This window comes from Cervus elaphus, chromosome 15, assembly GCF_910594005.1.
Source record: "Cervus elaphus chromosome 15, mCerEla1.1, whole genome shotgun sequence".
NCBI lineage: Eukaryota > Metazoa > Chordata > Mammalia > Artiodactyla > Cervidae > Cervus > Cervus elaphus.
Window position 1 is genome coordinate 59353773 of NC_057829.1, and position 25861 is coordinate 59379633.

Below are 25861 nucleotides of genomic sequence, written 5' to 3' on the forward strand. Positions count from 1 at the left end.
TTAGCAGGGCCTGTTACAAAAGCTCTTGATTTCAGGCTCACAGTGGTCTGAGTAAGAAGAGATGGCATCAGTGGATCTGGCTGTGGCCCTGGTGCTCTGTCTCTGCTGTCTGCTTCTCCTCTCACTCTGGAAACAGAGCTCTGGGAAAGGGAAGCTCCCGCCAGGCCCCACTCCTCTCCCAATCCTTGGAAACATCCTACAGTTATATGTTAAGGACATCAGCAAATCTTTAACCAATGTAAGTAGGTTTTATGTTCCTCCAGTGTCTTGTAAAAGGTAAGTAAAATAAGCCCAATTTAACGAATAATATATATTCTTACGAGCACACTGTTAAAGCAGGTCAGTTTGAAGCAAATTACTCCCTGTAAATTTGATATTTTTCTTGCCTTTTCAGGCCTGTTATTATCATAAATAGAGGAACAAATTAATGTGTTTTGTGAGTAGAGAAGCGTTTATGCCTTTGTAAGGTAGAATCAAAATAATTAACTTTTAAAAGCTGGGAGTGTTGCCTCCTTTATTTCACATGGGACTGGAAGTAAAGGGTAAGTGAAATGTTCTGTGATTAGTGATTTCTTTCCAGAAATAATTTACTATATTGTTGATCAGTTGCTCAGTTGTGTCTGACTCTTTGTGACCCCATGGACTGTAACACGCCAGGCTTCCCTGTCCTTCACCACCTCCCAGAGCTTGCTCAAACTCAAGTCCATTGAAGTTAGTGATGCCATCCAGCTATCTCGTCTTCTGTCGTCCTCTTCTCCTGCCTTCAATCTTCCCCAGCATCACAGTCTTTTCTAGTGAGTTGGCTCTTCACATCAGGTAGCCAAACAAAGTACTGGAGCTTCAGCTTCAGCATATGATTAGTGATTTCTTTCCTGAAATCATTGACTATATAAGTTGTGTGTTTTGTTCAAATGACCAGGAAAACAGAACTTTTCTGAAGAAGGGCATTGTGCCTGGTGTTAAGGAATTAATTTAGGATTAGGATGATCACGGAGGAATGAAAGAAACAAGTCATCAGTTAGGGTCCCACTGGTGGCAGCAGCGTTCATTTGGATTCTGCAGGAAACTGCCATCTGTACCCTGTGAATGCTGCCACATAGAAAGTGTTGTTCTTCCATGAGATGCTGCATGTCCTGGCACTGCCTCTATGATGCTTCCTCTCTTTCTGTGTTAGTGATACCAGAGGATCTCAAACTAGGCTGGGCATTAGAGTTATATGAACTTATTTTTTAAATTATAAATTTCTAGTATTCATCATAGGGCTACAGAATCAGAATTCTAATGACTGCTCCACCGGTGATTCTGAAGCAGTGAGTTGGCTGTTGGTCCAAAAGGTGGGCCTTGAGGATTGCTACATTGCTCTCAAGGATCAGAGGGTGACTATGATCTTCAAATTTGAATCGTCTACATATTAGCCCTGGGATGCTGGACATGGAACAGAATTCTGCAACCTCAGTTTCCTTATTTATAGTGGGGAAAATAAACCCACTGAAAGTGCTGATCTGAGGATTAATTATAATCTGTGCACCAGCTACTTGGGCCATTACCCAGCATTTCAGGTCATTCATAAGTAGAACCTATAACATTACCACCATATTTATGCATTAAATTCTGAATTTAATACATAATTAGGCTCTCTCTGGCAGAACAAAAACATAATAGCAGGATGATAATACATTCAGCATCAGGCACAGCATAGTATCTCATATTGACTTCTTTTGCTGTTACATGCCTCTTCATTCCCAGCTCTCAAAAGTCTACGGCCCTGTGTTCACTCTGTATTTTGGCATGAAGCCCACCGTGGTCTTGCATGGATATGAAGTAGTGAAGGAAGCTATGATTGACCTGGGAGAGGAGTTTTCTAGAAGAGGCAGTTACCCAGTGATTCAGAGAGCTACTAAGGGATACGGTAGGTATGTATGTGTGGGTGTTCAGCATTGGCAAAGGGTAGGAGTGGGGATGATGGAAAAGAGGAATTTGAAAATGCCGCCCCCCTCTCTCCGCCCCCGCAACGTGGCCCCCCAGCAGATCGTGTTCCCTCTCTGAGGCTGCCATGTGTCAGCTCACTCCTCCTTCCCTAGAACTTCCTTCCTAGTTTCTGTTTCGCTCCCTGGTAGGAATCGCTTTCAGCAATGGCAAGATATGGAAGGAGACCCGGCGCTTCTCCCTCATGACCCTGAGGAATTTCGGGATGGGGAAGAGGAGCATTGAGGACCGTGTTCAAGAGGAAGCACGCTGCCTTGTGGAGGAGTTGAGAAAAACCAATGGTGGGTGATTCTATTTTCTCTTAAGTCTGACCTTAACAGGCTGCTCTCTCTCCAGTGACATCCTTGGAAATATTTCAGGGAAGGCCGCATCTTTCATATGGGTATTGGCTGTCAGCCCTCAGATGGGGGGAGGGGGTTATAAAGCATAGGCAGCCAAGGAGCTTTTGTGTATCTGTGCTTATTGTGTGTGTACTCCCATGACTGTGCATGCAGTGTGGGCATAAAGATCATTTAATCAAATTATCTCCTAAACTTTTTGTTTTCAAACCAGAAACCACAAAACATAGTTTTGAGTCATTTCCTAAAAATATTAAAGAACAGATAAGGGTAGAGATAATGTGGTTGTCTATTCTGGAATATTTTACCAGGGAATACTTGTTAATTGGACAGGGTGGGAATGACCATTATGGGACATGAAACAAGTGACATGTGTGTTCACTTAGGTGGACTATATTTATGTATTCAGCCTTACAGACAATTTTGAGAGTTACTTCCAGGGCTCAGGCCTACAATTCTGGCCAATAGTAATACGATCTATGGTTTTAATCATCTTGGTATATCTTAGTGCAATTCTCATCAATTATGCTTTCTTTGAAAATACAGCAGTCTTTAAAAAGTATCAGCATTCATTATTTCTTGTTATTCAATACTAATTTTACTAATTTGTATATTTTGAATAAATGTATGCTACATCTTAGTTCTGTTAAAACACACATATACCAAGTCAGTTCAGTTGAGTTCAGTCTGTTAGTCGTGTCCGACTCTTTGCGACACCATGAACCGCAGCACGCCAGGCCTCCCTGTCCATCCCGGAGACCACCCAAACCCATGTCCGAGTCGGTGATGCCATCCAACCATCTCATCCTCTGTCATCCCCTTCTTCTCCTGCCCTCAATCTTTCCCAGCATCAGGGTCTTTTCAAATGAGTCAGCTCTTCGCATCAGGTGGCCAAAGTATTGGAGTTTCAGCTTCAACATCAGCCCTTTCAATGAACACCCAGGACTGTCTCCTTTAGGCTGGACTGCTTGGATCTCCTTGCAGTCCAAGGGACTCTCAAGAGTCTTCTGCAACACCACAGTTCAAAAGCATCAATTCTTCTGTGCTCAGCTTTCTTTATAGTCCAACTCTCACATCCATACGTGACCACTGGGAAAACCATAGCCTTGACTTTTGTTGGTAAAGCAATGTCTCTGCTTTTTAATATACTGTCTAGGTTGGTCATAACTTTCCTTCTATGGAGTAAGTGTCTTAATTTCATGGCTGCAATCACCATCTGCAGTGATTTTGGAGCCCCCAAAAATAAAGTCAGCCACTGTTTCCACTGTTTCCACATCTATTTGCCATGAAGTGATGGGACCAGATGCCATGATCTTAGTTTCCTGAATGTTGAGCTTTAAGCCAACTTTTTCACTCTCGTCTTTCACTTTCATCAAGAGGCTCTTTAGGTCTTCTTCACTTTTTGCCATAAAGGCAGTGTCTGCATATCTGAGGTTATTGATATTTCTCCTGGCAATCTTGATTGCAGCCTGTGCTTTATCCAGCCCAACATTTCTCTTGATGTACTCTGCATATAAGTTAAATAAGCAGGATGACAATATACAGCCTTGACGTACTCCTTTTCCTATTTAGAACCAAGTCATGAAATATTTATTTAACTAAATTTTATCTTAGCAACACCTGCTTATCTTGTCTTCTCCAAGTAGAATTTGGTTCTGTTTTCAGTTTGTAAATTTTGCCCCATCTTTTTTGGATTTTAGTAACCCACTCCAGTGTTCTTGCCTGGAGAATCCCAGGGACGGTGGAGCCTGGTGGGCTGCCATCTAAGGGGTCGCACAGAGTCGGACACGACTGAAGTGACTTAGCAGCAGCAGCAACAAATGTACAGTCTGGAATATATTTCTCTGCCATCTCATTTTGTCTAAATTCCTGTGTTTGTGGTCTCTTTTCCACAGGCTGCAGGACTGTAGTTCTTCTAGCTTGTCTGCCCCTTGGTGCTTGAGATTAGTCCTGGAGCTGTGCAGGCTTCCTGGTGGGTGGGACTGAAACCTGCTCATTGGTGGGTGCAGCTGGGTCTTGTCCCTCTTGTGGGCAGAGCTGTGTCACAGGGTATGTTTAGAGGAAGCTGTTGGCTCAGGATAACTTTAGACAGCCTAAAGTTAATAGGTAGAAGTCACCATTTTGGTAGAAATATAAAAAACCTCAGATATACAGATGACACCACCCTTATGGCAGAAAGCGAAGAACTAAAGAGTCTCTTGATGAAAGTGAAAGAGAAGCATGGAAAAGCTGGCTTATTCTCTCAGATCATCCCACCCTCGCCTTCTCCCACAGAGTCCAAAAAGTAGTTAGCTTCCAACTAATAAAAATAAATGGAAAAAAAAAAAAGAAAAAGCTGGATTAAAACTCAACATTCAAAAAAAAACTAAGATCATGGCATTTCCCCCCACCCCTATCACATCATGGCAAATAGATCGGGAAACAGTGGAAACAGTGACAGACTTTATTTTCTTGGGCTCCAAAGTCACTGCAGATGGTGACTGAAGCGATGAAATTAAAAGACACTTGCTCCTTGGAAGAAAAGATATGACAAATCTAGACAGCACATTAAAAAGCAGAGACATCACTTTGCCAACAAAGGTTCAGATAGTCACAGCTATGGTTTTTCCAGTAGTCATGTACAGATGTGAGAGTTGGACCATAAAGAAAGCTGAGTGACGAAGAATTGATGCTTTTGAACTCTGGTCTTGGAGAAGACTCTTGAAAGTCCCTTGAATAGCAAGGAGATCAAACCAGTCAATGCTAAAAGGAAATCAGTCCTCAGTATTCATTGGAAGCATTCATGCTAAAGCCCTAATACGTTAGTTATCTGATGTGAAGAACTGACTCTTTGGAAAGACCCTGATGCTGGGAAAGATTGATAACAGGAGGAGAAGGGGACAACAGAGGATGAGATGATTGGCTGGCATCACTGACCTGATGCTGGGAAAGATTGATGACAGGAGGAGAAGGGGACAACAGAGGATGAGATGATTGGATGGCATCACTGACCTGATGCAGGTGACTTTGAGCAAACTCCAGGAGTTGGTGATGGACAGGGAAGCCTGGCATGCTACAGCCCATGGGGTCACAGAGGATCAGGACAGGACTGAGCAACTGACCTGAACTGAACTGATTGATATTTCTCCTGGCATCTTGATTCTAGCTTGTGCTTCATCCAGCCTGGCATTTCACATGATGTATTTTGCATATAAGTTAAATAAGCAGGGTGACAATGTACAACCTTGACATACTCCTTTTCCAATTTGAAACCAGTCTGTTGTTCCATGTCTGGTTCTAACTGTTGCTTCTTGACCCGCATGCAGGTTTCTTGGGAGGCAGGTAAGGTGGTCTGGTATTCCCATCTCTTTAAGAATTTTCCACAGTTTGTTGTGGTCCACACAGTTAAAGGCTTTAGTGTAGTCAATGAGGCAAAATTAGATGTTTTTCTGGAAGTCCGTTGCTTTTTCTATAATACAACAGATGTTGGCAATTTGATCTCTCGTTCCTCTGCCTTTTCTAAATCCAGCAGGTACATCTAGAAGTTCTCAGTTCACATACTATAAGCAATATCATGTGATAGTTATTTTTCTGGCTTACTTCACTCAATACAATAATTTAATATTGCTGAAAATGGCATTATTTCTTTATTTTAATGACTGAGTAATATTTATTGGGGGTTTTTTGGTGACATTAGTGGTAAAGAATCTGCCAGCCAATGCAGGAGATGTGGGTTCAATTCTTGGATTAGAAAGATCTCCTTGAGAAGCAAATGGAAACCCACCCCAGTATTCTTGCCTGGAAAATCCCATGGACAGAGGGGCCTGGCAGACTATAGTCCCGGGGTCACAAAGAATCAGACATGACTTAGAGACTAGACAACACAACAATATTCATTACGTGTGTGTGTGTGTGTGTTTCACACCTTCGGCATCCAGGCATCTGCCGATGGACATTTAGGTTGTTTCTGTGTCTTGTGCCAAGTCACTTCAGTCGTGTCTGACCTTTTGTGACCTCACGGACCGTAGCCCACCCAACTCCTCTTTCTATGGGATTCTCCAGGCACGGATATTGGAGTGGGTTGCTGTTGCCTTCTCTAGTTTCCTTGTCTTGGCTATTATAAATAGTGCTGACATGAAATCGGGATGCATGTATCTTTTTGAATTAGAGTTTTTATCTTTTCTGAATATACGCCCAGGAGTGGGATTGTTGAATCATATGGTAGCTCTATTTTTAGTGTTTTAAGGAATCTCCATACTGTTCTCTATAGTGGTTCCATCAATTTATATTCCCACCAACAGTATAGGAGTGTTTCCTTTTCTCCAAATCCTCTCTAGTATTAATTCTAAATATATTAATTTTAATGGCCATGGTAAATGAGGGACATTAATTCTTAAAAAAGAAGAAATTTTAAACATGGAAACAAAATTAAGGGAATTCCACTCATCAAGTTACTTTTTTTGTTTCACTTATCTAGGGATTTATGTTTGAAATTAAAATGTTACATTTTATTAATATAAATTAGGCAAAATATAATTAGACAAAAATCCAATTTATAATAATTGGTTAATTGTTCACTTGTATCTTAGTTTTTCTTCTCATATAGCATGGATACTTTGTGTTTTATTACATTTATTCTTTCAAATGCATGACTTCAACTACAGTCTCTCTCTCTCACTTTAGCTTTTCCTCCCTGATTCTGCACATGAGTTTTTCAACTATTCATTTTGAGTTCCCTAACAATTTTCTTTCTTTCTGTCAGTGTTTAATTTGCAGACAGATGATATTGAACATTGATAACTTTCGTTATCAAATCATACAAAATGGCCTCTTTAGATGTTCTTGTCATTTTCCCTTCAAATTTATAGGCACCTTGAGTGAAAAGGGTACAAGTAAAAGTGGGAGGAGTGAATTGAATAGTTGTAAAAGCCTGTTATTTAACTAGCTGTGCTGAAATATCCTACTCAGGTTAAGGTAAAGTGATGTGTTGATTTTATGCATGCTGAATATTTATTTTTAAAGGAATTTGTTGATGAGATATCACTTTAGAGTTTCTAAAATTACCTTTACCTGTTATCTCAAACACCAAGTGTCTCTTGCCTATGTTTTAATGGTGTTTTCAAATTGTTTGTTATTCTTTAGGGTCGCCCTGCGATCCCACTTTCATCCTGGGCTGTGCCCCCTGCAATGTGATCTGCTCCATTATTTTCCGGAATCATTTTGATTATAAAGATCAGATTTTTCTAGATCTAATGGAAAGACTGAATGAAAACATCAGGATTCTGGGCTCTCCATGGCTGCAGGTGAGGCCAAAGTCCTTTCTTCTCAAGGATTCATTTTGGCTCTTTCCCCCATGAGATCCAGATCTCTCTGGGCACCAAGCTGTGAGGTGAATGTGTGAACAACACAGTCCTGCCCAGAGCTTAGCATCATGGCGTACTCATCTGGGGATGACTGCAGAGCCCTTAATGATAGACAGGAAAATACGTGCCCAGAATATAGAACTGCAGCTCAGTCCCATTTACCTTGTTCAGTGGTTTTTCCACCAAGATCCAAAGACCAATTTCTGTAAACTACTTTGGTAACTTCCCCAAAGCATGACCACAGCAGTAGAAGTACTTCCAGGTCCTACTGGAAAGGCTTCCATTGCCCACAAGTCTTGTTCCCCAATTTCTACTCATGGATTCTTCAGCATGTTAGCTGACAGAAATATCTATTTGGGAAGAAAGAGAGTATTTCCTTCAAGGGGCTCCCAGGGGACACTGAATATGATAGGAGAGTTTGATGCTTCAGTTGGTATCTTAACTAACAAAATAATTGCTTTGAGGATGACAAAATGATGATGTTTTAGTGTAGGAACCGCAAACCAACATCACTGGTGTACCCTGTGCTGAGCTAAATGTTCTGTCCTCTGCCTAAAAGTCAATGGTTTGACCTTACAGAGGTCACTTAATTGCTGTGGTTCCCAGTTACTTTATCCATAAAATGTTGAGTTGTGTTTCATGGTGTCTTTAGGACCCTTTTAGTCCTAAAATACCGATTTTATGATTGAGGCCACTAAACAGAAATAGAAATATCAGGGATCAGCTTGTTTTCTGTATCAGATTACCTAAACTCCCATAATCTGATATCATCTATAAAAGGTGAATCATTGTGTTTCATGGTATCTCTTATTACATAATTGTGAGGAGAATTGATGCAGAAAATGAAAGAATTGATACAAAGATGCCTTTATACTGTAAACATGATGTATGAGTATAGGAGATGAATACCATCTTTGATCCCTGGTCATAATGTTCTCCCTGAAATACATCTATTAGCATAGAAAACTATGCATTTGTGAAGTTAAAAAGTCCCATCTATACAGTGACTGAATTATTTTGATATTTATAATTCATTTTCTAACCAGGGCTTGGCATATAATATTTAAATCTTCATTAAGTGTTTTCTTTTAATGAACAATTTTTTTTTCTAGCTCTGCAGTTTTTTCCCTGCTCTCCTTGATTATATTCCAGGAAAACATAAGAAATTCTTTGAAAATTTTGCTTGTTTGAAAAGTTATGTTTTGGAGAAAACAAGGGAACACCAAGCATCTCTGGATATTAACGACCCTCAGGACTTTATTGATTGTTTCCTGATCAAGATGGAACAGGTAAAATGTTAATGACAGCTCAATTATTTGATTGCTTGTGCATTTTTAGGGCTGTTGAATTTACCAGTGATGTTTCAGTGGTTTGGCCAGCAATGTTGACAAACATTTTAAGTACATGATGTATGTCCAAATATATGGTATGCATTATGGAAGATATAATGTTTAATTGTTAAATTAGTTGAATATGTTGATTCTACTGTTTACCTACTAATAATCTTCCTACAGAGAAGTACAGAATGACACCTCAGATGAAATGGAAACAATTAGAAACAAGTTAGGAAATGCAAAATATCATGGAATAATATGAAGTTGAACATGATCATTGCACACACTGTATTAGGGAATGGAAAAGAATGGCTTAATCTAGCTGGGCTTCCTGCATACCAAGTGTTTGGAAATAAATCTTAATATATTTGCAGTGAAGGACAGGGGAAGGAATTTTAGGTGGTGAATACTGTATATATTATATATAGTATACATAGGCCTGTGATGAGGAAGAGTAGGTGGATGGAAGAAAGAGAGCACTTTGAGTGTGAAGTAAAAATGAATTGTTATGAATGAAATGAAATGAAATGGAATGGAGTGGAATTAAATGGAATGGAATGAAATGAATGGAATGAAATGATATGGAGCTGGAATTATATGTCTGTGGGCATGAATTCTATACCATGTGTTGAAAAGACACCCCTTTTCCCTCTTGGCCCCTTTGTCAAAAATCAGTGCACTCAAAATTTGACCCTTTATTTGTGTAAGTAAGTAAGTGTTAGTCACTCAGTCGTGCCCAACTCTTTGCAACCCTGTGGACTGCAACCCACCAGGCTCCTCTGTCCATGAGATTTTCTAGGCAAGGATGTTGGAGTGGGTTGCCATTTCCTTCTCCAGGGGATCTTCCCAACTAGGGATTGAACCCGGGTCTCCTGCACTGCAGGCAGATTCTTTACTGACTGAACTACAAGGGAAGCCCTAGATTATTTGTGTAATCTGACATCTATTCCATTAATCTAAATGTCAGTCCTTATACTAGTAGCATATCATCTGGTCATCTTAATTATTAGTTTTGTGTTTAGTTTTCAAGTTGAGAACTGTGAGTCCTCTAATTTTGTTGTTAATTTTTAAAAGTGTTTTGGCTATTCTGAATGCTTTGAATTTTCAGGTTAATTATAGGATAAACTAGTCAATTTATGCAAAGAAATTAATGATTTTTATAAGGATTGCAGGAAATCTATTGATCGATTTATGGAGTAACATCATTTTAAAATATAGGTAAAATTCATATAACATGCAATTCACTGTTTTAAAGTATATGATTTAGTTGTATGTACTTGCATTCACAGTGTTGTGTGATCACTAGTTCTCTTATTTCAAAACTTTCCTATTGCTCTCCAGAAACATACCATATCCATTAAATGATCACTTTCCATTCCTTCCACCCCATCATGTGTTAACCTGTTTTCTGCTTTATGTCTATGGATTTGCTTGTTATGAATATAGTATGGGACTACTCAGGTGGTGCTAGGGGTAAAGAACCCTCCTGACAGTGCAGGAGACATAAGAGATGTGAGTTCAATCCCTGGGTTGGAAATATCCCTTGGAGGAGGGCATGGCAACCCACTCCAGTATTCTTGCCTGGAGAATCCCATGGATAGTGGAGCTTAGCAGGCTACAGTCCATGGAGTCACAAAGAGTCTGACACGACTGAAGCGACTTAGCATGCGTGCATGAATATAGCATATAAAAGAACTTATAGCATTGCCCCTTTTGTTTTGGGCTTCATCTAGTATAATGTTTTGGATTCTTGTCTAAGTTATCATGTATATCAGTATTTGTTCCTCTCTTGTATGGCTGCATGATATTCCATTTTAATATACGTACCATGACTTTTTATACATTCATGTATTTGTGGACATTGGTGGTGTTTCCCTTTGGGTCTGAATGAACACTGTTGCCACAAATACTTGTGTACAAATTTCTTCATGGACATATTTTCATTTATATTGAGTATATTCCTAGGAGTAAATCTATGAAGCCTATGGTAATTTTAAGTCTGACATTTTGAGAAATAGCCAGACTTTCCCATGGTGACTGAAGCATTTATATTCCTACCAGCAATGTAAAGCATTCCTATTTTCCCATGTAATTACCATTATTTATTTTCTAGTTTCTTGTAGTTATTAAAGCTAGTCTGGTTAATGTGATCTCTCTTTGTGGCTTTAGTTTGCATTTCCTTAATGAACAATGATTTAGAATATATTTCATGTGTCATTACCCATTTTTATTTCTTCTTTGAAGAAATATTGTTATTCAAGTCCTTTGCCCCTTTAAAATTAGGTTCCTTGTCTTTGTTGTTGAGCCTTGATATTTTGGTATTATAAAAATAAAGTAAAAATTGATATTTTTGGTATTATATCCTTACATATATGTTTGCATGCATGCTCAGTCACTCAGTTGTGTCCGACTCTTGCAACTCCATGGACTGGAGTTGGCAGTCCATTAGGCTTCTCTATCCATGGAATTTTACAGGCAAGAATACTGGAGTGGGTTGCCATGCCATCCTCCAGGGGCTCTTCCCAACCCAGGGATTGAACCCAGGTTTCTTGCATTGCAGGTGGATTCTTTACCATCTGAGCCATCAGGGAAGTACAAATTATTAGAGAAATACAAATAAAAACTACAATGAGGTGTCACTTCACACTGGTCACAGTGGCTGTCATCAGAAAGTCTACAAATATGGCTCAATGGTAAAGAATCTGCCTGCCAATGCAGAAGCCACAGGAGATGTAGGGTTTGATCCCAGGTCAGGAAGATTACCTGGAGAAGGAAGTGGCAACCCACTCCAGTATTCGTGCTGGGATAATTCCATGGTCAGAGGAGTCTGTCAGGCTGTAGTCCGTGGAGTCACAAAGAGTTGGACACGAATGAGTGACGAGGCATGCATGCAGTAAATGGTAGAGAGGATGTGGAGTAATGGGAACCCTCCTACACTATTGGTGTGAATGTAAATTGGTGCTGCCATTATGGGGAACAGTATGAAGGTTTCTCTAAAAACTATTAATAGAGTTCTCATATGATCAGCGATCCCACTCCTATAGTGTTCTCCCCACTATAATTTGAAAAGTTATGCACCCCAGTGTTCATAGTAGCATTGTTTACAGTAGCCAAGACATGAAAGCAACCTAAGTATTCATCAACAGATGAATGGATAAAGAGGATGTGATATATATATTCAATGGAATATTACTCAGCCATTAAAAATGAATTAAGTAATGCCATTTGAGCAATATGGATGGACCTAGAGATTATCATACTAAGTGAAGCAAGACAGAGAAAGACAAATATTATATGATATCACTTATATGTGGAATCTAAATATATATATATATATATATATATATATATATAAGTTAACTTATTTATAAAACAGAAACAGACTCAGACATAGTAAACAAACTTATTTTGTTAGGTAATAAAGGGAAGGGGGTGATGAAATGGGAGTATGGGATTAATAGATACTCAACTACTATATATAGAATAGATAATTACTGTAAAACACAAGGGACTGTATTCAATATCTTGTAAAATCCTATAATGGAAAAGAATCTGAAAAAGTGTATATCCTCTGCTGTATACCTAAAACTAGCACAGTTTTAAAAATCAACTATACTTCATTTAATTATTTTTTCCTTTTGCCCTTCCTCTGATGGAAACATGAGTGGATTTTTTTTTCCAGTTGCACTGTCAGAATTTGCTCAAGCTCCTAGAATAAATTTCAAAAATTATGGTAGCTCCTGGATGACTCAGTCATCCTGTGGAGTCATCCCTCTCTCAGTGTTTTCCACACTGAGCTTTTAGCAATTTCTCAAATATGATTCAGATTTTCCTACCCTAGCACTGAATTTCATTGTGATTTCTGTTCGTGAGCTCTTCTTTGGTAAGTCTGACTCCCTTTCAACCTCTCCAATTTAGGGGGCAGTGGTTTTCCTTTTGTGCTCAACTCTCTTAGGAGTCTTAAAAGAATTGTTGGTTTTAGTCTGTTCAGGTTTTCACTTGTTATTAAGAATGGAGTTGAAACTTCCAGGGTCTTTACATGTGGAGCTATCAGATTTATTTTTCTACATTTATGCATTTGTAAATTTTCATTCTGTTTTTTATTTCTAGCCTCATTTTATTGTGGTCAGAAAAGATAGTTTGTATCATTTTTATTTTTTTCAATTTGTCAAGAATTGTTTATGACTTCACATATAGTTTACTGTGGAAAAAGTTATATGTACACTGGAGAAGACTCTGCATTCTTCTGTTGTTGAGTAGAGAATTCTTTATATGTTTGTGAGAATAATTGACTCTAGGGTTGTTCAAGTCTTATGTATTTACTCATTGATCTTTTGTCTAGGTGTACTATACATTATTGAAAGCTGAGTTTTGAAATCTCCCACTGTTATTGTAGACTCTCCATTTATCCTTTCAGTTCTATAAATCTTTGCTTCATATATTTTGGGGGCTCTGTTGCTTGATGAATATGTGTTTATAATTATATGACTTGATGAATTCACCTTTCTTCAGTTCAGTTCAGTTCAGTCTCTCAGTCGTGTTCCACTCTTTGCGACCCCATGAATCGCAGCACGCCAGGCCTCCCTGTCCATCACCAGCTCCTGGAGTTTACTCAAACTCACACCCATCGAGTCGGTGATGCCATCCAGCCATCTCATCCTCTGTCGTCCCCTTCTCCTCCTGCCCCCAATCCCTCCCAGCATCAGGGTCTTTCCCAATGAGTCAACTCTTCGCATGAGGTGGCCAAAGTACTAGAGTTTCAGCTTCAGCATCAGTCCTTTCAGTGAACACCCAGGACTGATCTCCTTTAGGATGGACTGGTTGGATCTCCTTGCAGTCCAAGGGACTCTCAAGAGTCTTCTCCAACACCACAGTTCAAAAGCATCAATTTTTCGGCGCTCAGCTTTCTTCACAGTCCAACTCTCACATCCAAACATGACCACTGGAAAAACCACAGCCTTGACCAGACGGACCTTTGTTGGCAAAGTAATGTCTCTGCTTTTTAATATGCTATCTAGGTTGGTCATAACTTTCCTTCCAAGGAGTAAGCGTCTTTTATTTTCATGGCTGCAGTCACCATCTGCAGTGATTTTGGAGCCCCCCAAAAATAAAATCTGACACTGTTTCCACTGTCTCCCCATCTATTTCCCATGAGGTGATGGGACCAGATGCCATGATCTTAGTTTTTTGAATGTTAAACTTTATTATCACCTTTCTTAGTCCACTATGAAACATCCCATTCTTATTTGGTCCCTTTAAACTATTTTTGATAAAAATTTTTTCTAACATTATTATAGCCAGTCTTGCTTTATTTGGCTACTCATAATTTGCAAAATCTCCTTCCCTCTTTCTCATTCAATGTATTTGTGTTTTGGCATCTCAAATGTACAACATCTTGTACCACATGCAAGGTTTTTTGTTGAGAATAGTTGACATATAACATATTAGTTATAGATTATAGTGCCACATAATGATTCAACATATGCATATATTAAAAATGATGACTACAATGTATATAATTAACATTTATTGTCACACATAGTTATAGATTTTTTCTTGTAAATCTTAGAATTTGCTCTCTTAGCAATTCAATAGGGAATATGTCATTAACTATAGTCATCATGCTGTATATTACATCACCAGGACTTATTTATTTTATAACTGGACTATTTGCATCTTTGATTCCCTTCATTCATTTTTATCTCTCCTCCCAACTCTTGCAGCCACCAATATATCCTCTCTATTTATAAGATCAAGTTTTTAAAATATTTCACATATAAATTTGATCATATGGTAATTTGTCTTTGTGTGTCTCATTTATTTCACTTAGCATAACTTCAAGGCCCATCCTTGTTGTCACAGACATCAGGATTTCCTTCTTTTATGGCTAAATTATATTCTATACTAGTATAGATATATTAGGATTATGTAGTGGAATATTTAGATGCACAGTTTAAAATCTTATTCCTTCAATATCTGTCCTACACCATGAGTTTCAATTGATTAAAGTAATTACTCATATTGAAGAATTTATTTCTGCCCTATAATTTTTTGCTCTAATGTATTTTATAATTTTTGTTTCTTAGTTCCTTAAATATGGCTTATTTTTGTTTGATCTTTTTCCAATGTAGCTTTTTTAATTTCCTTCCAAATTTTTTGTGTGTTTTAAAATTAATTTCTTAGTACTTATAAAAGAGATTACTGTTAACATGCTAAATTCATAACAATTCAGTATGAACTGATTCCTCAATAGCTTCAAATCATGTACATTAACTCTGCTCCCATCCAGCTTCATCCCCCTTTATTTCATTGGTGTCACAAAATCACATCTTTATATTTTGTGCCTAGAATCATAAACTAGAATCATATAATGATTGTTTCATGATTTTTTTTCTTTTAAATAATATGGGAAATGAAATGAGGCTTTTATATTAGAATGCAGTAGCTTTTGCTTTTCCATTTATCTACATAGTTATTTTTAACAAGGAACTTTGTTTGTCAATCTGGCTTTGAATTATCATCTTGTCCTTTGGTTTTGCTAACTGGAACCCCTTAGCTTTTAATTTGGGGATGTCTTATGTCTCCTAATTTATGGAGGGATGGTTTTACCAAATACAAAATTCTTGGTTGACGTATTTACACTTAAGATTTTAAATATATCTTTCCATTGATATTTGGCCTATACAGTGTCTGTGGAAAAAATGAGTGATTATCCTAATGATGATCCTTTGTGCATGACGAGTTACTATTCTCTTGATGCTTTGAACATTCTCTCTTTTGCTTTGGCTTTTGACAGTCTGATTAAAATATGAAACAGATCACCAGCCCAGGTTGGATGCATGAGACAAGTGCTTGAGGCTGGTGCACTGGGAAGACCCAGAGGGATCGGGTGGAGAGGGAGGTGGGAGGGGGGATCAGGATGGGGAATACATGTAAATCCATGGCTGATTCATGTCAATGTATGGCAAAAACCACTACAATATTGTAAAGTGATTAGCCTCCAACTAATAAAAATAAATGGAAAAAAAATATGCCTTACAGTGAGTCTGTTTGGTTTCATTCCTCTTGGAGTTTGTTTAGCTTTTTGGATTTCTAGATTCATGTACCTCATAAAATGTTGGAAGTTTTCAGTCATTCTTATTCAAATACATATTTTCTATTCCTTCCCTAACTCTTTTCTGGGATCTCATAAAATGGATGTTAGTACAATTGATTGAGTGCCATGGGTCCTTAGATTCTATTCATTTTTCTTTATTCCTTTTTCTTTCTGATAATCACACTGGAAATTTTTATTCTGCTTCATGTTTGCTGTTTCTTTCTTGGATTTCCCATAGTCTACTGTTCAAACTTTCTGATAAATTGAAAAATGTTCAGGTAGTGTGATTTTTAGCTCCAAAATTCTGTTTGATTTATTTCTATAGTACCTTTCTTGTTATTCTATACTTGTTTGTACACTTTTCAGATTTTCTTTAGTTCTTGATGATTTTCATTAGCTATTTAAGCATATTAAAGACATGTATCTTAAAGTTTTTGTTTAGTAAGTCCATATCTGGACTTCCTCAGGAATGATTTGTGTCAACTTATTTTTTTTGCTAATTCTGGTCCATAATTCCTCCTTTTTTGTATGGTTTGTAACTTTTTAATTAAACTATTCCTAGGAAAAGCACAATCAAGAACTGGAGTATACAGTTGAAAACTTGGCAAACACCGTATTGGATTTGTTTGCAGCTGGGACAGAGACGATGAGCACCACACTGAGATATGGGCTCCTCCTCCTGCTGAAACACCCTGAGGTCATGGGTATGATAACATGGTGGGCAGGGTGACTGCAGAAGAGATGATAGAAAGATGCTTGAATGTATTCTACCTTGTTTCTCTTAGAGAATCACTTAAATCTCTGACTAAGCAGCTTAATTTTTTTCCCCAGATTTAATGAAGGGATAGTAATGTGATGTCTTTACATAATATGTGAAGATATTAAGCACCTGACTTTCATAGGAGGTCATGTGTAGCAAGCACGGCCAGCATGAATTGGCCTCGAGCTGCATATTGGTTTTGATTATGGAAAGACTACTCTGATGTCCCTACATGCTGAAAATGCAGTGTTCTAGAGCCATGGTCCAAGGACTTCCCCAGTGGTCTAGTGGTGATAACTCAACCTCCAATGCAGGGAGTACTGATTCAAACCCAGGTCAGGAAACTAAGGTCCCACATGCTGTGGACAGAGCTGCCAAAAATCAAAAAAAGAAAGAAAGAAAGAAAGAAACCAGGGTTGGGAAACTGGAAGCTCTCCTTATTAAAGAGATTGGAAATCAGAAATTTAGTGAGGTCACCTGATGCAATTTCAACAATCTAAGAAGTCCTCTAAAGAGTTAGATTGATAATAAATTAGCTTAAGATGTGTATGTAAAGAAATTGTATTAATCAATAGGTTTTTTTTCCAGAAAAATGGTTGTTGCCAAAATACACATTTTAAGGGGTCAAGAATTTTATCTTTCAAAAAGAACTCCAACTCTTTGTGACCCCATGAATCGCAGCATACTAGGCCTCCCTGTCTATCACCAACTCCCGGAGTTTACTCAAACTCATGTCCGTCGAGTCGGTGATGCCATCCAGCCATCTCATCTTCTGTCATCCCCTTCTCCTCCTGCCCCCAATCCCTCCCAGCATCAGGGTCTTTTCCAATGAGTCAACTCTTCCCATGAGGTGGCCTAAGTATTGGAATTTCAGCTTCAGCCCCAGTCCTTCCAATGAACACCCAGGACTGATCTCCTTTAGGATGAACTGGTTGGATCTCCTTGCAGTCCAAGGGACTCTCAAGAGTCTTCTCCTACACAACAGTTCAAAAGCATCAATTTTTTGTTAGAAATTAACTTAAAAAAATTAATTAAAAAAAATTTACAATACTGTATTGGTTTTGCCATACGTTGACAAGAATCCGCTGTGGGTGTACATGTGTTCCCCATCCTGAAGGCCCCTCCCACCTTCCTCCCCTTCCCATCCCTCTGGGTCATCCCAGTGCACCAGCCCCGAGCACCCTGTATCATGCATGGAACCTGGACTGGCGATTTGTTTCACATATGATAATTTACATGTTTCAGTGCCATTCTCCCTTATCCCACCCTCGCCCTCTCCCACAGAGTCCCAAAGTCTGTTCTGTACATCTGTGTCTCTTTTGCTGTCTTGCATACAGGGTTGTTGTCACTATCTTTCTAAATTATATATATATATGTGTTAGTATACTATATTGGTGTTTTTCTTTCTGGCTTACTTCACTCTGTATAATGGGCTCCAGTTTCATTCACCTCATTAGACCTGATTCAAATGTATTCTTTTTAATGACTGAGTAATATTCCGTTGTGTATATGTACCACAGCTTTCTTATCCATTCATCTGCTGATGGACATCTGGGTTGCTTCCATGTCCTGGCTATTACCAACAGTGCTGCGATGAACATTAGGGTACACGTGTCTCTTTCAATTCTGGTTTCCTCAGTGTGTATGCCCAACAGATTGCTGGGTCATATGGAAGTTCTGGTTCCAGTTTTTAAAGGAATCTCCACACTGTTATCCATAGTGGCTGTACTAGTTTGCATTCCCACCAACAGTGTAAGAGGGTTCCCTTTTCTCCACACCCTCTCCAGTATTTATTGCTTGTAGACTCTGATAGCAGCCATTCTGACAGGCATGACAGGGTACCTCATTGTGGTTTTGATTTGCATTTCTCTGATAATGAGTGATGTTGAGCATCTTTTCATGTGTTTGTTAGCCATCTGTATGTCTTCTTTGGATAAATGCCTATTTAGTTCTTTGGCCCACGTTTTGATTGGGTCATTTATTTTTCTGGAATCGAGCTGCAGGAGTTGGTTATATATTTTTGAGATTAATTCTTTGTGTGTTGCTTCATTTGCTATTATTTTCTCCCATTCTGAAGATTGTCTTTTCACCTTGCTTATATTTTCCTTTGTTGTGCAGAAGCTTTTAATTTTAATTAGGTCCCATTTGTTTATTTTTGCTTTTATTTCCTATACACTGGGAGGTGGGTCATAGGGGATCCTGCTGTGGTTTATGTCAGAGAGTGTTTTGTCTATGTTTTCTCTAGGAGCTTAATAGTTTCTGGTCTTATGTTTAGATCTTTAATCCATTTTGAGTTTATTTTTGTGTATGGTGTTAGAAAGTGTTCTAGTTTCATTCTTTTACAAGTGGTTGACCAGTTTTCCCAGCACCACTTGTTAAAGAGATTGTCTTTTCTCCATTGTATATTCTTGCCTCCTTTGTCAAAGATAAGGTGTCCATAGGTGCATAGAAATTAACTTTTAAAGGCTATGGTTATGTTTAGAAGCACATATTTTCTTGTTTGTCAGAATACCACTGAAATGGTTATAACCTATAACCTATGAGAATTAGCCTTTCTAAGTTGGAGTCAGGAAGCAGCCAACAAATATTCAACAGATTTTTGAATCATAGAGAGCATATTGAGGGTTGACAATGAAGTCAGTAGAGAGGATGAAGTTATAGCCTAAATGTCAAAAGAGGAAATGTCATAATTTTGTGGTTGTTGTTCAGTCACTAAGTCGTATTCAACTCTTAGTGACCCCGTGGACTTCAGCATTCCAGACTCGCCTGTCTTTCCCTATCTCCCAGAGTTTGCTTAAATTCATATCCATTGAGTCGGCGATGCTATCTAATCACTGCCATAAAGTGATGGGACCAGATGCCATGATCTTAGTTTTTTGAATGTTGAGTTTAAAGCCAGCATTTCACTCTCCTCTTTCACCCTCATCAAAAGGCTCTTCAGTTCCTCTTCACTTTCTGCCATTAGAGTGGTGGCATCAAACAAGGAGAAGTCATTTATGTTCTTACAGTCCTTAAGGTTATGTTTGGAAGTACCTAGTTTCAAAAAAGGTAGAGGAAGACATAGGCTGATAAAGGAAACTCTGCCAACCACAAGTCTTGATAACTTCTTTCAAGTAACTCTGTTTCTCCAATAGGATGAAAGGTTTACTGTCTAGAGAAAGGGAATCTAAGAGGCCCTACTTAAGACACTGGGCAGAGACAGGGGAAAAGAGTAAGGTCACAGCTTAGAGGAAAGGTTAGGGAAGAATCCACTTCTTGAATTCAGAGATTTTTAGCTCCTTTCCCATCCTGCTTCCTGAAATTCAGCAGCCAGAGGAAAACTCCAGTGAGTGAGCACTCTGGAGAAAAGACTTCCAAGTTTTGCAATATAGACAGAAAATTCTCTCAACAGGTCTCACAGAGTGAATGAAATAAGAACATCCACCCTAATACACAGGGTCATGATATTTCAGCATACCTGGATAAAAGAGAAAAATATCACAAAAACACTTAGAGAGATGTAGCAGGTTCTAGATAAAAGAGTTTACAACCACATCATAATTCAAGAGCAACTATCAAACTGGGTATTAATTTTTAAAAGGGTATTTTCAGACTTGTATGTTTAACAAATTTTTACCCACTCTTTCCCCTTTCTCATCCAAATGCCTGAAGTCATGTCAGAGGAAGTCATGGGCTCCAGGGTTTGGAAACCTCATGAAGGAGAGTGAAATTATCAGTGTTGTTGCTAGACAGCAGGCCTGGAAAGTATCCATTTCTAAATGGGTTAGATGAATAAAGCAGATGTTTCGGGAGATACCAAGAACAAAAGAGAGGTGATGGACTCCCTGTGGCTTCTGAATAATAGGGTTATTATGATTAGGACTTTGAACATCTACCTAAGCATTTGGAAATAATCCTGAATCAGGGCACAGAATTTTATGAATTGACCTAAAGAGATGTGGTTAAGTCCAAGAAAGTACCAAATATGAAGCATGATCATAATTGTCTTACCAGAGAGCATTGTAGAATGATGATACAATGAATATTCTAACCATCAAAATTTGTGGTGTAAATATATTGGGGAAATAGATTAAGGGGGTGTGTATGTGTGTGTGGTGTGTGTGTGATTTTGTATGAGGAAGGATGGAGATGTAAATTCTCAACTCTCATACCAAGATTTCATATTGTTTAAGAATCTGTGAGTGAGAAATAAAAATAGAGAGTCATTATTTAGAATAGGACATGAATTTCAGAAGAAACTGCTAGAATGCTGAAGGTGGTGGCATTTGAAAGCTGGAGAATGACCTGAGTACCATTACAAATTGCACACGCATAATACACAAATACACAAAACACACATATTATAATTTAACTTTTCAACCCATATTATTCTGATATAAAATTAATATTTGAGTCTTGTTTCTTTCTTCAAGGACTATAATTTCTTGACTTTATATTCTGTTTATATTTGAAACATTCCATCATTTCTCTTTGTTTTATCATGTATGCTAATATAAAAGGATGTATAGATGTATCTTAAGCCAGGCTTGTAAGAGACTTTTACGTGTCTGTATTATGGCCATTATCTCGCTCAGTTTAGTTCCATTTCTGGCCATATAGTTAATGTGTACAATGATACTGGGACACCATCATAGTGTCTCATGTATCGCTGAATTGGTATGGAATGTGGTGTGAATTTTCCTCTTTCTCCATCAATCTTCCTTACCTTCCTTATCAGCTAAGGTCCAGAAAGAGATTGACCGTGTAATTGGCAGACACCGGATCCCCTGCATGCAGGACAGGAGCCACATGCCCTACACGGATGCTGTGATCCACGAGATCCAGAGATACATTGACCTGGTCCCTACCAACCTGCCCCATGCTGTTACCCGTGATATTACATTCAGAAACTACTTCATCCCCAAGGTAAGATTGGTTTCTCTTTTACTGACCTCATTGGTCTTGAAGTTCTCATTTACACAGTATGGGGGCAACCCTCGATGAACACAAGGTGAGAGAAGTAAAAATAGTCATGTGTGTGGTGGCTTGGTGGGTTGTGTGTTGTTTCCAGTTTAGTCTGTAAAGCTTTATAACAGATTTTGACAGGTAGCAGTGCAAGACTTCCAAATTTGTTCTGCTTCTTTTATGTTGTTGGGCTAACCATAGCTGTCCACATTTCCAAATGAACATTAGTATCAATTTGTCAATTTACCAGAACACTGCTGGGATTTTTTATCAGAGTGACATGCTAGATCAGTTTGGAAAGACTTAATATCATGACACATTGAATTTTTCATTTATTGGATATGATATAGTCTTTCTATTTTAAAGGCTTTCTTTAATTTTTTTCAGCCAGTGATTTGCATATTTTTTGTCTTTCCAAGGTGTTTATTGTTATTGTTATAAGCATTTTAAAATGCATTTTCCATTTTTATGTGGAATATCAAAATATATAATTGATTTTATCATTTTGATGACCTTATATGTAACAACCTTGCTAAATTTAAAGTCATTTTGAAAACATCTCTAGTTAATAGCAATTTCTATATATATTATCCTGCTATCTGGGCTAATATCTTCATGTCATCCTTGTTTCATTTCTGATATGAAGGAAAGTGGAAGTTAACATCTCACTATTGGGAATGATGTTTTATGTATATTTGTTAGAATTTTTTTTTATCAGATTAGAGAAGTTTCCCTGTGGCTCAGTGATAAAAGAATCCACCTGCCAATGTAGGAGATGCAGGAGATACCATTTCAATCCCTGAGTCAGGAAGATCTCCTGGAGGAGGAAATGGCAACCCATTCCAGTATTCTTGCCTGGAAAAACCCATGGACAGAGGAGCCTGGCAGGTTACAGTTCATGGAGTCAAAAAGAGTCGGACATGACTGAGCAGGAGCATGGACAACATATATTTGATAGAGCATAACAGGATGTTTTACTTAATACAGAATTCAAGTTAAATCATTTATAAAACAGAACAACTTCACTATATGGCAATATGTGAAAATTTCTTCCATTAATAAATGCTTATCTATCCATATCTGATATCCATTAAAAGCTCCCTACTTCAGTATGCATACCTCAATAACAGTGATTATTGTATGCAGAAGAATAATAGCATGTGCACACAGGAGTTATCACTGAAACAATAATATTATTTAATGTACAGGCTATACTTAAAATTTCCTAATTTTCTTAGTATAACCTTTATAGTTTCTTTTTCCTCATAAACCAGGTGAAGGCTTATACTGTCATTTACCCCATTATTATTGATTATGCAGTGTTGTTCACATGATAAAGTGGTACCTGTCAGATGTCTCCAGGGAACAGGTCTTTTTTTTTATACTTAATACATAAAAATCTATTGCATGGTACATTAGAGCTTTGAGAGAATAACACTTCTTAATCATTCGCCCAACAGTTTTAACTTTGCTAGTAAAGCTTGTTTAAATTAATGATACTAAGCTGAATTGGTGTAAAATGATGTTTCTAGTTTTATCATAGTTCCTGTGTCTCAAATCTAGGATTAATCTGCAATGAAAGCAACCACATATTGTTTTAAAAATAATTTTATTTATTTATTTTTGGCTGTGCTTTGTTGCTACCTGTGGGCTTATCTCTAGCTGTGGTGTGTGGGGGTTAATCCTCGTTGCAGTGCACTGGCTTCTCATTTTGCCGTGACTTCTCTTGTTGTGTAACATGTGCTTTAGGGCACATGCTTTAGGGCACTAGTTGCAGTGTCTGGGCTCAACAGTTGTGGTTCTCAGGTTCTAGAGCAAAGGCTCAGTATTTGTAGTGCTTGGGCTTAGCTGCTCCATGATTCCAGCATGTGGGATCTTCCCAGGGCAGGGATTGAACCTGTGTCCCTGCATTGACAGGTGGATTCTTTACCACTGAGCTACTAGGGAAGCCCTACCGTATGTTATTATGGCAACGGTAAACGGTCTTCATGGCAACGGTAAACACTAATGTTTGTTACCATGCATGCAAGCCAAGTTGCTTCAGTTGTGTCCTACTCTGTGACCCTATGGACTGTAGCTCACTAGGCTCCTCTGTCCAAGGGATAACCCCAGGCAAGAATACTGGAGTGGATTGCCTCCTCCAGGGCATCTTCCAGACCCAGGGATTGAACCTGTGTCTCTTAAGTCTCCTGCGTTGGCAGGCAAGTTCTGTACCACTGAGTCACCTGGGAAGCCCCATTTGTTGCCATACTTATTATCATAGAAGATCATAATCCATTTACAAAAACACTATGAACAGATAACTCCAGACCTTTCAAGTCCAATAGAGACTTCCCATATTCAACCATAATCCACATATAAGATGAGTGAAAATTGAAATGATAAAGAAAAGCATCTGGTGGGGTCAGACACCACTGTCCAAATGTGATAAGCAGAATTGTTCATAAGGTCTGGAAATACCTAGAAATACCTAGTATTTCAGAGGCTGTTCACTTAGCAGTATCTTTGCCACTAGTCTTAAACTTATTCTTCTTTATTGCTTGTTCTTTCTGCCTCAAAATGTCACTGCCCTTCTTTGGACTGAGGATTCTTCATTATTGATCATAAGATTGTACTAAATGATTTGCAGCAGTTCTTGAAGCTCTGTGACTTTTTCATAGTTCAGTTTATCTTCATCTGTTCTTTCCAGGGCACAGATATATTAACATCACTGACTTCTGTGCTACATGATGACAAAGAATTTCCCAACCCAGAGGTGTTCGACCCTGGCCACTTTCTGGATGAGAGTGGCAACTTTAGGAAGAGTGACTATTTCATGGCTTTCTCAACAGGTAATAATTTTTTTTCCCCCATTCAGTACTTTAGAGGACAGGATACCTTCTAAGGATCAGTTGGGAGTTATATAGTACTTACCCTGGGGCTGGTAGAAATGCTCATGCCCATGATGAGGGGCAGCAACCCAATACCTATGCACTTTCCCTCCCCATGAAACATGCTCATTATTGGGCTAGATTACTGGAGCTTTGGAGAGGTGACCCAGTTCTTCCCCTTTAGAAATAAAACTTGAACTGGGAACTGAAAATATCAGAGAACTACAACTTAGCCAAAGAGAATCTTCTGTTATAAAACTTGAAACTTCAAGGTGTGTTAGAGTTTGATGAAGAGTAGGTATACTTAGAGCAGAGAACAGAGGCTGTGAAGAATGAAAAGAAACATGTGGGACTATTAGACTAGGATCAGAAAATACAGCCAATGTATGTGAGTTTCTAGAAAAAGATGGGTAGAAATTTGAAAATATGAAATTGCAGTTATAATGCATGAATAATCAAGTGCTTGGAATAGTCAATAAATATTTCTTGAAGGAATGATATTTGTTATGATAAGATGTTAGGTGGATAGCATATGTGTTCATCCTTTTCCCATCTGTCCATCCAGCCATTCCATCCATCCATTCAAACATTCGTCAAATGGATACTACATAGTCTCTTTCTGACAGCCAGAAAGACAGAGTTCAAGGAGTATGTACCCTCTGTTTGTTGTTTCCAGGGAAACGGATTTGTGTGGGAGAGGGCCTGGCCCGCATGGAGCTGTTTTTATTCCTGACCACAATTTTACAAAAATTTACCTTGAAATCTGTGGTTGACCCAAAGGACCTCGACACCACCCCAGTTGTCAATGGGTTACTTTCTGTGCCACCTTTTTACCAGCTCTGTTTCATTCCTATGTGAGGAATGTTAGATCCTCTGATTTCTTCAGTGATGTTGTCTTCAACTCCCTCTCATCTGCGGTATCGTTCACCTGCTTCCCATCATCTTTTCTGAGAGTGCCTGCTCTGACCTCTCCTCATTTATTGTGTAATTTCAATGTAGAAATGTATCTGCTGTTCTTCATACTCTGTAACATCCATATGGCCACCAGATATGCAAATAATTATATAATGTTGAGTAGTTTTATGTGCATAGTACTATGCGCTCCATACAATATAGAACAAGATGATTACTGTGTGTACAATACAGAGCTATTTCTGCTATGCATATTCCTAATAAAACACATAATTTGAT

At 38.4% G+C, this 25861-nt stretch overlaps 1 protein-coding gene across 2 annotated transcripts; it reads left to right on the forward strand.

The window, feature by feature from the left end:
* Positions 1-25861, forward strand: LOC122709265 (cytochrome P450 2C9-like). Of its 2 annotated transcripts, XM_043926486.1 has the most exons (9): positions 1-238; positions 1747-1909; positions 2118-2267; positions 7446-7606; positions 8779-8955; positions 16659-16800; positions 21574-21761; positions 24490-24631; positions 25347-25861. In XM_043926486.1, the coding sequence occupies exons 1-9, from the start codon at positions 62-64 to the stop codon at positions 25526-25528; spliced, it is 1482 nt and encodes a 493-aa protein (XP_043782421.1). In that variant the 5' UTR covers positions 1-61; the 3' UTR covers positions 25529-25861. The 2 variants fall into 2 exon arrangements, with proteins under 2 accessions (XP_043782421.1, XP_043782422.1); XM_043926487.1 differs by lacking the exons at positions 24490-24631; positions 25347-25861 and adding an exon at positions 22503-22558.

What these genes read in the sequence shown, in the direction of transcription:
- LOC122709265 (XM_043926486.1), top strand. Translation starts at nt 62, where the DNA reads ATGGCATCAGTGGATCTGGCTGTGGCCCTGGTGCTCTGTCTCTGCTGT. An exon ending in GAAACTACTTCATCCCCAAG is followed by an intron (nt 21,762 to 24,489) that starts GTAAGATTGGTT and finishes TGTTCTTTCCAG; the next exon opens with GGCACAGATATATTAACATC. An exon ending in TTTCATGGCTTTCTCAACAG is followed by an intron (nt 24,632 to 25,346) that starts GTAATAATTTTT and finishes TGTTGTTTCCAG; the next exon opens with GGAAACGGATTTGTGTGGGA.